Below are 15,384 nucleotides of genomic sequence, written 5' to 3' on the forward strand. Positions count from 1 at the left end.
TATGATGAAATTAGCCATTGTATTCAAATTATGTACCTTCATGATTATTTTTATCTTCAGAAATTTTTAAGTCAGTGTATTCATTTCTTAATACAAAAATTAACATATCTTACCTAGGGTTTTCATAAAACCACAATCTCTATGACTCTAATAGATTTAAACAATCAATTTAATAGGTTTTTACATGGTATAAGTGGTATGATGTAGTATGTTATATTAATATATAAGTAATATAAATAAAGTTAATGTTTTCAGTATAAAAATAATAACTGCAGTGCTTTTAAAGAGTATTCTGCTCGGTAAACCATTCAATGTATAAACTATATTTTAATAATAGCAGTTGTCAAAGTCCAAAATTTAAGAAGAAAAGAATGAGAAAAAAAATGTGAGCTAGGCCATTACTTTTAGGGAGACAAAGGCATTAAGAAGATAAGCTTCTAAGTGACCACAGTGAATAATTCAACTTAAGTATCAAGACAAATAAAAAGGATTTGGAAAAATACAGAAAGTAAAAGTTATTTATTCACATATAATGAAAAGAGAAAACACTTTTATAACTTGCTTAACTCAGCAAAACTTGAACACTGCAATTGTTAATGATTTGTTTTCCATGATCACTTTATTGACAAGATATGTCTTAAAATTACCCCTCCTCCTTTCCTTTCCCGCTACAATTCTAGTCCCGGATCCGACTTGGAGTGGTGAACACATAATACAATATACAGATGATATATTACAGAATCATATGCTTGAAACTTATATAATTTTATTAATCAATATCACCCCAATAAACTTAATAAAAATTAAAAAAAAGAAATTAACCTCTACTATAGCATTATCATCCCAAGGAGCCTCTTTGCCTCTAGTTAATTCTGTCCTTGTCCTTACTAGACTCTACGAACAGAGTAGCCTTTCTAAAACACATGCGTTTATGTCACACTCTGCTTTACAAAGTCATTGGTTCTCCATTGCCTACCTAGCCTGCTCCAACTCCACAGCATGGCATCGAGAGCCTTCACAACCCGGCCCTGCTCATTTAACACCCGTTCTCCTCCCCATTCCCCACAATCGCCCACTACCCAAAGTCTATATTCCAGTCAAACCCATAGGCGTACTCCAGTCTCAATTTCTGCTTCACTTCTTCCCTTGAACTTCTCTCTGTATGCGAAGGCCCTTTCTCTGCTATGTATTTGTGGAAATCCTACTCATCCTGCTGACAGGCAGCTTAGCAAAACAACTATGAACACTAATTACAGGGCCAGATTGCCTAGGTTCAAATCCCAGTTCTGCCACTTATGAGGTGTGAGGCTTTGGGCAAATTACTTAACCCCTCTATGTCTGAATTTCTTCATCTGTAAATAGGAATAATACCATACATGTGCAAAGTGAATGAGTGACTAGCAAACCCTATATGTACATCCATATATACATATGTGTATATATATGTATGTGTATAGAAACATATATATAGAAACATACACTTAATATTTTTATCTGCTGATTTTAAATGCCAGTCCTTCTCTGAAAGCTAACTACTCTCCTCTATAAATCCTCTTCCTGACTGTTCCACCTTGCCAACCAATAGCAGTTTGTTTACAAGTCGCCTTGGCATTTATCATGGATTAGATTCCACACACTTCTATCTTCTCCACTAGACATTTAGCCTGTTACGAATTTAGGCTTTTTCATCTATGGCATCTAGTCCTTCAACATAGAAGGTTAAATAAATGTGTTGTTAGATCCATGTAATAAACAAAGAACAATACTTTAAGTATTATAGGTATTAAGTACTAAACTTATATATGTTTACCTGGTTTTCATCCAAGTTTCTCCCAGGGACATCCACAGCTGCCTTTCATCGATATTGACAGTATAATTTAAGAAATCAATTGTGTCCTTAGTCAACAGGGGGCTGAGTACTGAACGGGCTAGTTCAGGACCTCCAGTTGCCTGCACCACCTAAAATGACAATAAATCATTTTTTAGCCAGAAGATGATAATTATTTGTGTACTTTCAAAAGCCATGCCCAAAAACAAGCACTGGTTTTATGTACTCAAATTAAATTGTGATGTTGCGCAATGCACTACTGAATGAAAAACAGCTGCCAAATCATCTTGTCCAGCCCACTGATGCCTAATAATCTAAAACGAAAAGTCAATAATTTAACAGCTTTCATAGAATCTGTCTATGATTGTACTTTACTTGAAAATACTAATGTCTATGCAGAGAATTCTAAGCCAGATAGTTGAATCAACTCTGCTTTAAAGAAAAAAAAAATGTGTATCTACTGCAAATGTATTATGCCAAACTTGAAAAATATGGTTCTAGAAATGAAGACTAGAGAGAAACATGCTCAGGTTAACAGTTTGTGGCTGTGCCTATAAAGACATACAAAAACAAAAGGATTCAGAAAGAAAGGTGAAACAATGTACGTATTTTTTCCAAGAATTTAATTGCAGGAAATTGTCCTAATTGGAAATGGATAAATTTAATGACTAGCAGAAACAAATAAACAGGTGTTACTCTCTGATAAACAAAGTGGTGATAAGTGGATCTCCAAAAACTGCTTCAGGTTTATTTCTCAGGGGCTATTTACTGGCTAAAGGACAGTAGTTATCTCCTACAGCAGAAACCAGAGCCCTTCTATAAAAATCTCACCTTCCCAGAGATATGGCAGAAGAAAAAAGGAATTTGTTTTTAAATGGTGCCAGACCAAGAGAGTCAATTTCTCTCCAGTTACCCAGGTGTCCTGATCCTGCTATGCTGTTGGATACCGCTGTGTCTTTGCCCATGTTGCTACCCAGCTTCCCCAAAGGCCCTCCTCCATCCTTAAGAACTCTACTCAGGTACCACCTCTTCTGCAAAGGCCTTCTTAACTCCACAGTGTAACTCTGATGCACCTCAGTGTATCATTTATGCATATTACTAGCAAGTTCCATTGTAACTTATGGTTTATTTTTCAGTTTCTCCTCCCTTGAGGATTTGGATCAAGACTTACCTGACTTTGAATTGCAGAAGACACAGTGTTAGGGGAATGAATGAAAACAAACAAAAGAAAAAATGAAGGATAAGGGAGATAGGCTCTTATTTAAGAACAAAACCTACCATGACCGCCTGACAGAGTACTTTCTTACCTCCAAGTCCAGTAAATATCTAGGAATGACTATGAGGAAAAAGTAAAAGTAAAGTAAAGGAATAGAGGAATAGTAAAATCTTTGTTTTAACAGAGGGAAGAGGGAATAAAACGAAAGAAGATACATAAAAGGCTACGGGCCATGCCTCCCTCTCAAGAACATGAACAGGCATGTGTGCATGCATGTCTGCTGTGGGGATGCTTGTGTACAGATGCTGAGGGGCAGAGGGAGGGACTCACAAGGTGTAAAGCCACTAAACTTTGTCCGGCTAGAAGTCAGCCCTGAATCAATGTTCCCTCCCATCTCCAAGTAAAATGTCTAGGGCTCTACAGGCAGAACATTAACTGGATCAACAGAAGTATTATGACTGGGGAGACCATTAATAAAAAGTCCTTTTTAAGGAAATAAATAAATAAATGTTTTTAGATACATAGCCTAATCAGAAAGACTAAATTTTGTATGTTATGGAAACCGGTTTCATTATTTTATATTTCTACTTTGTGTAATAACCAGGTATCTACTTATGGTCTGTGAACGTGTGAAATGAATGAGAGGAGGTGGCAAAAATTGCTTTATAAACAAGACTTGCTAATATTCAAATGTGTTAAGAGAATAAAGAATGTAAATTTTGTTAATGAGCTAGTATCAGTTTCTTTGTATATGAATGGCCTTGATTTAATTCTTTAAAAAGCTTATACAGCAAGAATTATTCAACAATAACTAGACAAGCAGAAGTCAGATGCTCTATGTATAGCAACAACATATGGAGGCATTTATAAATTACTGATGTAGTCTTGTACGTTCATCTGCTAATCTCTCATTGCCCAGTTCTGACATTCATGCTAATAATGTTGCTTATTTCCCTCTGTTTGTAAAGCAATATTCATTTCATATTGTACTTCAGGCCTTGTCTAGTTACCCTTGGTGAATGAAGAATGAGATTTATTCCTTTTTATACTTGGATTATCTTTTTTTCCCCCATTTTCTCTGATATCCAAGTAAAAGCTATGAGAAATCCTGAATTTGCTCCATTTTTGATAGATTAAAGAACTCAATGACCATAGTCTTCATATGCTCTAAATCAAAAATAATGAAATTTATCTGCTTCATATTTACTATTCCTACTCTTCAAAAAAAAGTCACAAAAATAATACACAGAGCAATAATAACAATTACTATTACTGCTATTACCATTCTATAAACTAATTACATGCTCTTTCAACAGGGTGAATCACTCAGTCACTCCACACATTCTTGCCTTAGCCCCTAAAATAGGAAAGTCTGTCCTCCTGGAATTTTTTAGAAGTTCTCTCTTTCCACTTCTCTCTCATCTATCCTGCCCACAAAAATGGAAATGATCTATATCAACTTTGTGGAATTATAGAAAAGTGATATGTATCCCAGTCTCTTCTGCATCTGTGTGTAAAGTCAACAATCGTTCTGTCTGCTCTCTGTTACCATGCTTTCTCTAAACTTCAGCATTTTCCTACATGTACCCTTAAATATTATTCCGGCTCATTCTCCCAGTTCTCCTGTAGGACAAGGTGGTTGCACATGTCAGCTTGGAAAAAACACCACTATACTATTTCAACATATAAGAAATGTAAAATGGGAAGGAAGTACATTACTGTGCCCACTTCATTAAATGTATAAAGAAATAACATACCTGGATATTAAAATTCTAGAAAATGAAGATGTGTATCCTGGATCCTGGCCTATGACACAAGTGGGATTACCTTTTGTTGGACAACATTCCAGCTTCTTCACAAAGGGAATTGTTCCCAATACACCATTTTGTTAGCTTCAAAAATTACACCTTACGCAAAAATATACATGCATAAGAAGGAAGTTTTCTGGGAGTAATACTGTGTTACATACATATCACTCTACCAAGAACAGTGTGCAGGCCAGTGGCTAGTACTGTCCCCTAGCATCCATTCTCCGCTCCTTCCTTCTAGAAGGAGAAGGCTCTGCATTTAGACGCCCACATAGCCACTCAGATGGAAACTATATTCCTTTTGTGTTAGGTGTGGCCCTATGAGGAAGTGCAGGCCAACTGGATAATGGCACAAATTATCTGCTGAAGTCCAGAGTTACCTCTGTAGACAAAGCTGTCTTTCTTTGCCTTTGTATGGCTGTTACAAGGTCATGGAGGCAAGCTTCCACCCTAGATAGCTAACATAGCTGCTCAACTCTTCTTGGAAACATTTTTTTCTTCAGTTGGCTTCTAGAATTCCACAATAAACTCGTGTTTCTTCTCCTGATTTACTGCTTCTTCTCAATCTTCTTTGCTGGTCCTTTCCATTCTCCAGGCATTGAAACTCCCTTAAGTTCCATCAGTCCTTCTTCATCTTTTTTTATAATCAGTCCCTTGGTGACATCGTCTAATTTCATGCCTTCTATATGTAGTTGATCCTCAAATTTATAACTGCAGACCCAATTTCTCCATTGAACTCCAAATTCAAATATTCAACTACCAATTCAAGTTTTTCCATCTGGATATATCTCAATTTTCACATAACTAAAACTGAATTCCTTATCTTCCTCCAAAAACTCATTTTACCCAGGTTTCAGTATCTCAGTTAATAACCAGTGTATCCTTCCAGTCTTAGAAGAAAAACCTTGGCGACATCCTTGGCTCTTGTGCAGCACATACAACCTACCATCAGATCTTGTTGCTTCTATGGTTTATAACCAGAACCTGACTTCTTCTCATCTCCTCAAATATAATCTGGTCCAAAAACCATAATCTCTTATCTGGATTGTTTTAATATCCACCTTAGTCCCTTCTTCCTCCAAATTTATAAACACTGGAGCCAGAGCAAACCCTCCAAAAATGTCAAAGGTTTCACTATTACGTATAAGGACCAACAAGGTATGTCCGCCTGTTATTTGCTGACCTCATCTTCTAATTGAGATCTCCTCCCTCACTCTGCTCAAGTCACAATACTTATTTATTCCAAGAACATGACTTACATATCATCATCTAAGAGCATTTACATTAGCTGTTCTCTGCCTGGAATTCTCTTTCTTCAGAAATCCATATGACTCATTCCTCACTTTGTTCACTCAAATAGCACCTTTTCAGTGAGTTGTTCCCTTAACTAACTCTATTCAAAAGCTGTAATACATGCACACACACATGCATACATCTAAAACACTCCCTGTTCACCTTCCCTGCTGTATTTTTCACATGACATTAATTTTTCATGAACTGTGTTAGTTATAAATTTATTTAGGTTGCTGTTTGTCCCTCCATACTATAATACAAGTTCTGAGAGAGTAAGAATTTATGTGTTTTGTTCCTGATGAGCTACTAATAATGCCAAGCACACAGCAGGCTGGCAATGAGTATTTGTTGAATAAATAAATAAGTGGACAAAAGACTGAATCAGAGACGGCTCAGGTGATGGAAGAACACCTCAAAGAAAAGAATCTGGGTCTCAGAACAACACTATGGAGGAAAGGTATCCATCCAACACTAGACTCCGCACGCCTAGCCTATTTTGTGATAAAAAGAAAAGCATCTATATTACTCAAGCCATTAATATTATATTAATAGCTACTGAAACACTAGTATTCAATGCATCTTTATTTCTTTTCATTTCCTTAGCTCTGTCAGAGACATCAGTGTCCTCAAGCTATCAAGTAAGGCATTTAAAATACTGTACATGATTTCCAAGGCTGCTTAAACTCTCAAATTTCACATTCTAAATGTTTACACAGATGGCAAAGTAATAAAGAAAAACTGTCTAGATAATCTAAATAGACACTTGGGGCAGAAAAACATACTAAAAATAATCAGTTTCTTAAATTAATAAAATCTTACCATATTTAATGGAGTAAATAAAAAATGAACCAAATCTGCAGCACTAGGATTCTGAATATGAGACTTCAATTTGGCCTGTAACATTAAGAAAATAGACAAACATATTATTATGATATAATTGAGCAAAAGACAGACATTCAAGAATGTCCAATATAGACTCAGATGAAGAGTTCTTTACTACTAGCTAGACTTTTTAGTATATTAATCAGCATGGGTAAGTCAGATCAGGAAAATTTAGTTTAATAAAAAGGAGCCATTCTATTTTTGGTCAAGTCTCTTAGATATACATGTGTTATAATCTGCTTTTATAATTAAGGGCAAATAAAAACATACATACGAGAAGAAATCTCTGAGAACAATTTTATCTCCTTATCAGGAACATCCCAGCTAGACTTTGCTCTTTCCTTTAATTACATATAAGTAAATTTCACTTACCAGAAGGTTAAATCCATGTTTAAACTTTTGAAAACAGTCAATAAATTCATCAGGAGGTGGTGGTTTTGCCCGCAGAGTTAAAACACCCTCTAAGGAAATAAGTAGGAGAATGGGTAGATGACAGCAAATTGCCAAAAAATATATATAAAATGAAAAAAATAAAATAAAAACACATTTACATCTGTAGAGTTTGATGATCACACCAGCTATCATGCTATCTAGTTACTCTACCACATCTCACAGTCTGACTATAACAAATTAAGGTGATCCAACATTTGAAATGGATTCATCTGCCTTTAGGCACCACCAATGCCTCATTCAATTCCATAAATTTATATTGTAGCCCTTCTAAATGTCAGTCATTGTGCTTATTATTATGAACACTACAAAAGTGTATAAGTTACAAGCCCTACTCTTAAGGGCCTTAAAATCTATTAGAAGACATGAATGTGCCAACTAAGTGTTATTAGAAAGACACTGCACCTGGTTGGGGGAGAGAGAAATGTATACTTAAGAGATGCTTCATGGGGAAAGTTGCTTTTAAGATGAGATTTCAAAGTTTGGTTTCAGGGCAATTTGGTAAGAAAAACATTATGCTTGGATAAAAACAGCATAAACAAAAACATGGAGAAAGGACATTACATGTACATGAAATAACAACATTAAAGGAAAGAGACATGATTGTAATTCAGTGTATAACAGAGAAAAGAATGAAGTTAGAGGATGGTGTGTGAAGAAAAGAACTCAATAAGGACAAGATAAAACTCTGATCTCAAAAAAAAAAGAAAAATAGCTTTTCTACATCTGGGAATATAAGAGAAATATTTTTTGACTCCAGTGCTTGTATATAAACAAAGTTTAAATAAACAGCACTTATAATTAAAAAATAAAGGAAAGAAACATGAGAACAGAAAAGTAGATCAAGGTTAGGTCACATGTGGACGACCTTCACTGCCAGGGCAAGTGAGGAGTGGATTTAAGCAAGAGAACATGGAATTAACATGCTTTTCAGCAGAATAAAGTGACTGCCCTAGTGCTTTATGACAACTATCCTCACAGAATAAGACTGGAGGCTTGAAAATTGCTTAGAAAATTGATGCCAGTTTGAAGCACATTCTGGTTATGAAAATGAAAAGGGAGAAACTGGATAAAAGAGGCACTGAAAAAATAAAGTCAATGTTGGCTACAAGTAACTAGAGAATGGAGAGATAGAAGGTTCTGTGGTGTTGAATCCCAGTGACCCAGAGGATAGTATACCCCTCATAAAGAACACAGGAGCATTAAGTGGTTTGAGACATCAGAAAACAATAATACTTAATTTCAGAATATACAGAGGTGAGGTGTATTCATATATACACACATCTGCAAGACAAGTCTACAGCTCACATGCTTATGATGTAGATATAAGCTAGAGAAAGGTGGAAGTTATGGGAAATGAAAGAGATGCTTATTTGCTATGTTTTTGTATATTTAAGTCTATAGTATTTTGTTCCATAATTATAATTTTATACATTTTGGTGCCATTTTAAATAGCTGAACTACAACACACTAAAAAATTATTTGTATATGATCTGAATATATTTTTGGAGTTTTATGATAAAAAATTTCAAATCCATTGACATTTTTAACTGTTTTAATGTGAAAAGTCACTCTTTTTAATAATGAGGTTCAATGCTCACAATAAAATAAATCCAAATATGACAAGAATAGAGCTATGACTTTTTTACCACACATTAATCTTATGATCACTACAAACACATAGCCACTACCTGAATCTCAGTCTCTATAATTTAAGTCAAGAATCTCATAGTATTTCTTTACTGTAGCCAACTTGGAACTAAAATGGACTATTCCTTGGGCACATCTTAGTCTCTGCCTAAATTTCTGGTGCTATCCCAAAACTATAAAATTTCTGGTGTTATCTCTGGACAACAGTGTGGTGATTGCAGGGGGTGGGGGTATAAGGGAACTAAATGGTAATGGGGAAAAAAATACAATAAAACAAAGAAAAAGAAAGAAAAGGAACCTTGGTTCACTGTCAATGGAGTTTGGCTGAGCAGTTCACAAGGGCAGAAATGGCCTACCACTGGAATTCTGATTGGTCTTTAGAAGATAAAAATATCCAACTTACCTCCTGGTCCTTTCCTTTTACCTTTCTTAATTTTCTTCCTTCTAGAAAGCTCAGAAAATGCTTCAGCTGCTTTTTGGAGTTTTGTGATGAAAAATTCAATGTCATCCAAAATGTGATTTAAGATTTGCTGAAATTAAAATTTATAGAATTAAATACAAATGCCACTATTTTTGCCTTGGCTATACAATCAATAAAGAAAAATCATAAAGTTAAAAAAATAAATAAAAAGAAACACTTCCTACATGCAAATTTCAAGTTTATCACCAATTCTAAGAATTGAACTAAATACTCCTGTGGCCATAATCTGGCACTTACATTTTTCTTTATCTTAATGTTGCTCTATTTTCAATACCACAAAGAAAGCATTCAACATTATCTACTCATATCATTAATTATTTTCATTTACTCTGATTTTCTCATAGTGTTCTTCACATAAAGTTAAGGAAAAATAATTCTAAGAAACATTTTTTTAGTAAAGCAATGAGCATTTCTGTGTTTTTAATTAATGTCTAAATAAAGCACCAACAAGGTTATGTCATGGGATTAAAGGTATATAAAATGTTGTGATAATCCAATAAAGAAATAGGCATTAAGAAGTGTTTCTACATGGTAAAATAAAATTAATGATGAACTATGTTTTCAGGAATCATTGGATCAATTTTGATTATCTTTTATACTTTTAAGTCTTAGTTGACTTTCTCTAGTATGTGTGAAACTTGACAGTCTTCTAATTAAAAACTAGGAAGTGGAATTAAATGAACTTTTAAGTATAATAAGTAATCATGTGATATAAAATTAAATTCCAAACTTCAAATTCCTCTAAGTATTTGTTTCTAAGTTGAACATGAGTATAGCATAAAAAGTAATTATACTGGCATCATACTTTATGATTACATCATAGGGCATTGCCATACTGCAAGCAAATTACTATGGAAAAATAAAAATAAATAATAGCCTCATACTTCATAAGAAATTAAAATTTACATATCTACCCTTAAAAATATCACTTAACTTCTATCTTTCATTATAAAATATTTTCAATAAATTCCAGTATGACATATTGAAAATTTGCAATTATGAATTTAAAATTATGAAAAAATAAAAAATCCTCAAATCTGATTCCATTTAAATTCCTTTTAAACTAGTGAATATTTTAATTCTTCTATTTATTACTCATTAAAGATCTGCATAAAGTCTACTAGTTAAATATTGCCATAAAGGCAAAAATACTTAAGAAGAAAAATAATTCAAAGGGCATAACTACCACTAGAAAGAGAAAATAAGGTTTCCACAAAACATCTTTATGTAATCCACTTCATTTCCCTTGTAAGTATTTTTTCCTCTTTTAAAATAAAGCCAATGATCTAAAGATGAATGCTGTACTTACCACATCTCTGTCGATCCGGGCTGCTGCCATCTCAGGTGTTTCTTCATGCCCATGATACTGCCTTAGTTTCTCAACTAGAGAAAGAAGAATCATAACTTTTTTAACCTGTTGCTTAAGTAATAGCAATACAGGTAATTAAATGAAAGCTGGAAAATTGACTAGAAAAGAGCCCATTTTCAAAAGAGAACACGTCCAATGAATACAAAATTAAAACTCTGCTCTCATCTGTGACATGCATCCTTGCCACGATTAGCTGAAGTACTTGCTTTCCACCTTTATGCTTTTTTCACCCTATAATTTCCCCTCTATGTCAGCTGCCTATGAAACCAATCCTAACCTAGCATCCTATAGTTCCTAACCAATAATATAAACCTGCATTTAAGCACCTACTTTGTAAATAGTGGCCAAATAATTCTAATGCACCAGAGCTTCTAATTTTTATATATTCCAACAATGTGATTACAATCAGCATTGGGGGTTCCAACAGCAAAGTGTTTCTTAAAATTCTAGTTGTCATTAAACTTAAAATCCAGAATGTTGGACTCATTAATTTTAAGTCATATGCTTTAAAAGTATAAATATCTACAGAAACTTCCAAATTAAAGAATAAATGTCTTAAAAGCATTCAAGATGTTAAGTTAGCTCACTTGACTAGAGCATGATGTTAATCATGAGGTCATTATCATGAACTCCTTCCTGGTTGGTATGAGTAAGTTAAAACTACCACCAAACATGGAAACTTGTACATGTATTTGACAGTAGATGAAATGAAAGAACAATTTATGGATGGAACAGGAAAAATGTATCATCACTAATGGAAATACAATTCTTGATATATCATCATGACTCATGATGTTTGATATAGAGAACTGCAAAAAATATTACAAATTCTGCATTGCTATGTCTCTTTTAGGTCTAACTTCCACCATAAATGGAATATTTGTCAAAAAAAAAAAAATTGAAGGAAAGAAGAAATCCCTAAGTCTTAATGAAACTTAATGAGTAGTTAATAAGTATTTTAAGATAATTAGAACTTATATGCACGAAATCTTACAAGTTAACTGCTATTTTACCTGTGAGCAGCTACAATCTTGGCTATAGTACACACTACTGAAAGCAGCAAGTTGAACTTGAAATACAGCTATTAGGAAGTCCAGATAGGTGAGGTGAGACTGGAGGCTGAGGGAAGGGGGAGAAGTGGTATTTCTGGGATTTTATCAGTGTGCATGACTAGCAACCCACTGTCACTGTCACTATTCTCCTGAGATTAGTTTTGGTGGTCAGGGGCAGAGCTACCTCAAGGATTCAAAGGAGTTGTTCAGCCTGAGTCAGCCAAAGCCTTCAGAGGGGCCAGAAAGATACTTCTTTTGGAGATCTTTCCAACTAAAAACTGGCTCGGATACAAACAGAACCTCACATGATAAGTACTGTATTCTGTTTGGCCTAGTAGTAAATTAGTTCTGAAAAACTTATCTTACACAGATGAGGTGCACAGAGTACTTTAGACAAAACCTAATGAGAGCCCAGGAACCCATAAAATATTTTTACATACAAAATTTTACAGACAAAAATGAATTAAAAAATATATATAATTCCTAAAAAGTAGAAACTGGTATAAAGTTAAAATAAGTACTAATTGTTACTTTGTATTTTTTAAAAGGGATGTTTCAAAGATTTCTTTCTTTCATCTGTTTGGTAGCACTGAAAATAACTTTAAGGATATGAGAGATCTAAATTAAATGAAAAGCATTTCAGAAAGTAAAATGATCTCAATTTGGTAAAAAAAAAAAAAAAAAAAGGGGGAGAGAGAGCGCACCACAAATTATGCTTACTATATCATACTAGATACTGTTATAGACATAGACATTATTTGCTTACAGATTCACAACAACCCATGAGTTGTTATCCCCATTATATTTTCCATAAGTAACATTGAAGCACAGGCAGATAAACTGTCCAAGGTCACACAGGTAGATTGCAGTCTTGCTCCAGAGCCCAGTTTTGACTCACCAGACACAAAGTACAATCCAATGTCACTCTCTTTGGCAATCAAGTTCTACCCACCTATACTGATAGAGATCCTCTACGAATGATGCTTTTTTCTATAGAGGGTAAGTGGTTAAGGAAATCTCACTGAACTAGGTAGCAAAATAGTGAGGCTCAAGCCTCATTAAATCCAAACTTGCTAGATCACAATCTACTCGGCCTTAAAATGAAGAGATTGGATAAAATATTTTAAGGCATTTTCCAGTCATAAAAGTTTTATATATGGTAAAATATTCAGACTCATAAAAGTTACACTCACTTCTATGCTTATGATTATTTGTTTTTACAAAGACCGTCCAGCTAAAAAGACAGTACATACAAAGGACCCATTTGACAAGGTTAGCCAGATGGAGGATGCCTTTTACTCCCTTCCACTGTCCTACCACTGTCCCAACATCCTTTCCACGTAACCACAACTAATTTGTCCAAAAGAGAACAGTGGTAAGAAAATAATGGGAAGAATTTGAAGTACAATCTTAAATTCACAAAACCTCATAGTCTCTTGTTCAGTATATATTCTATTACCATTCTTTTAATTGTTAGTTGAGTCAAATTTCCCATATTTGACTACATTTTTTTTAAAAAGGCCATAATCCTAACACCGTATTTATTAAATGATTGGCCTGAACTCTCATACATAATAATCTTACAATGCTTAAGCTTAACTTGCCTTTACCTAAGATTTAAAATTTTAAAACTAATCTCAAGTGTCAGCTCAGAAATTAGCATCAGAATTTGAAAGCAAGAATTACTGTCACACCTTAAGTAAATGTTCATTAAGTATCAATTCCTAGAAATACTCACAGTCCCCTTGGTCAGCTGCCCACGCAGACCAGGCTGCCACTCGACTTCTTACATCTACCTGGGTAACAGTCCCAGGGGGCACAGGGGCAGGAGCTCGGGGTGGAGGTGGAATACCAGGGTCTGCTTTGGAAATCATCCTAAAAACAATGAAAACAACTTTTTTACCACCTCTATTTCTATAACATCATTCCTTTCAATTTATGGCCTTAGTTCTCCAACCCTAAGAAGAACTATGTTAAAGAGTAGAACAAAAAGGATTTCCTAACTATTCATTATTACATATGTTTATGAATGTATGAGAAGTATAAAAACTTGAAATTCTCCTTAAAACTAGGTTCAATTTTTTAAAATTCAGCTGAAAACTAGGTTTAACCTTTTTCAGGGTCTCCTGTGATTTGGAAAGGCTGTGAACCAACTACAGTCCTAATATCCATTTATATTCCTTAGGCCACCTTCCCTTGAAACGCCACTCATCTCTCATGACTATGACAACATAGGAGGCAAAGCCACATCAGAGAAAGAGCAGAAACGTGGAGAGAGATGGCATGTGCACACGCTGCCAATTCTGGGAGGCATATCAGTTGAGATTACAGGTTGCAATCTAGGAACTATACCTTCACTGAAAGTCATTTTTATAAATCTTTAGGGGAAGAAAATCTTAAAAACCAATCAATTCTACCCCTTATTTATTTACTTATTTATTTGTTTGTTTATTTTCCCCATTACCATTTAATCCCCTTAGACCCCTCCTCCCCTGGCAATCACCACACTGCTGTCCATGCCCATGAGTTACCCACTTCATTTCTTGTATGTTTTTACCTCAGGGCCTCAGGCCGCCTCTTCTGCTTCCCTCCTTTACTGTCGCTGATTGCACTTTCAACATCTTCAGCAATCAGGTTTGCCTGCAATGAAAGACAAGTTACCTCAGAGGTTATAGATTTTCTTGTCCTGATATGTAGGTTAAAACAGAAAAAGGGATTGTTCCCTCTGAATCTATGATTGTCTTGATGCAAAAGAACAGTGTTCTTTTTAATCTGCTTTCAAAACATACTCTTCCTTTTTTTTGATGCTGAACTTTATAATGACAAGATTTAAAAACTGAAGGAATTTTAAAATATTGTTTAATCTAGATTCCTTTAGGTTATAGCTATTCTCACATAAAGGCAAATAGAAAAAGGATTTGCAAATGAAAAAGTAGAATCATATGCTGAAAATGTAACTAGGTAAATATTGTTTCCTGAGAAGAAATGAAGGAGTTAGAAGCACATGTGTGTAGAGTGGCATTCCCCCCGTTTCTCACCCTCAGGATCCGCTGGGCACCCACTCACCCAAGGAAACAAATCACTTGGTCCCAGCAGTTAACGCTTAGTGTAGGACAAAGTCACTATAGTCATGGGATGAACCCGGTACTAGGCTGTACCCTTTTTTGGATAACCACTTATTTTGTCATTTCAGGTAAAAAATTATCATTCTCCAAACAATCAACTCTTCCAACAAGAAAACTGGATTCGGTTTTCTTGGGAATTGATGTGAGATCAGCAGCAAAGAGGTTTATTTTGTTTGACTGTGAACTTTATGTACAGCCAATGATTATTACTGCATATCAGATTCTTGCCG

General features: G+C 34.7%; 1 protein-coding gene across 3 annotated transcripts in view; it reads right to left on the reverse strand.

The window, feature by feature from the left end:
• The window catches only part of EPS8 (EGFR pathway substrate 8, signaling adaptor), a 162,577-nt gene that overhangs the window by 34,909 nt on the left and 112,284 nt on the right, over window positions 1–15,384 (reverse strand). For all 3 annotated transcript variants that reach the window (XM_090272888.1, XM_090272886.1, XM_090272887.1), the window contains 7 exons: window positions 14,587–14,669; window positions 13,768–13,904; window positions 10,918–10,991; window positions 9,531–9,657; window positions 7,400–7,488; window positions 6,965–7,039; window positions 1,811–1,959 (listed from right to left, as the gene is read on the reverse strand). In XM_090272888.1, coding sequence (XP_090129014.1) covers window positions 1,811–1,959; window positions 6,965–7,039; window positions 7,400–7,488; window positions 9,531–9,657; window positions 10,918–10,991; window positions 13,768–13,904; window positions 14,587–14,669 — 734 coding nt within the window. The remainder of the gene's footprint in view (window positions 1–1,810; window positions 1,960–6,964; window positions 7,040–7,399; window positions 7,489–9,530; window positions 9,658–10,917; window positions 10,992–13,767; window positions 13,905–14,586; window positions 14,670–15,384) is intronic.

This window comes from Furipterus horrens, unplaced genomic scaffold, assembly GCF_987537825.1.
Source record: "Furipterus horrens unplaced genomic scaffold, mFurHor1.1.pri manual_scaffold_4, whole genome shotgun sequence".
NCBI lineage: Eukaryota > Metazoa > Chordata > Mammalia > Chiroptera > Furipteridae > Furipterus > Furipterus horrens.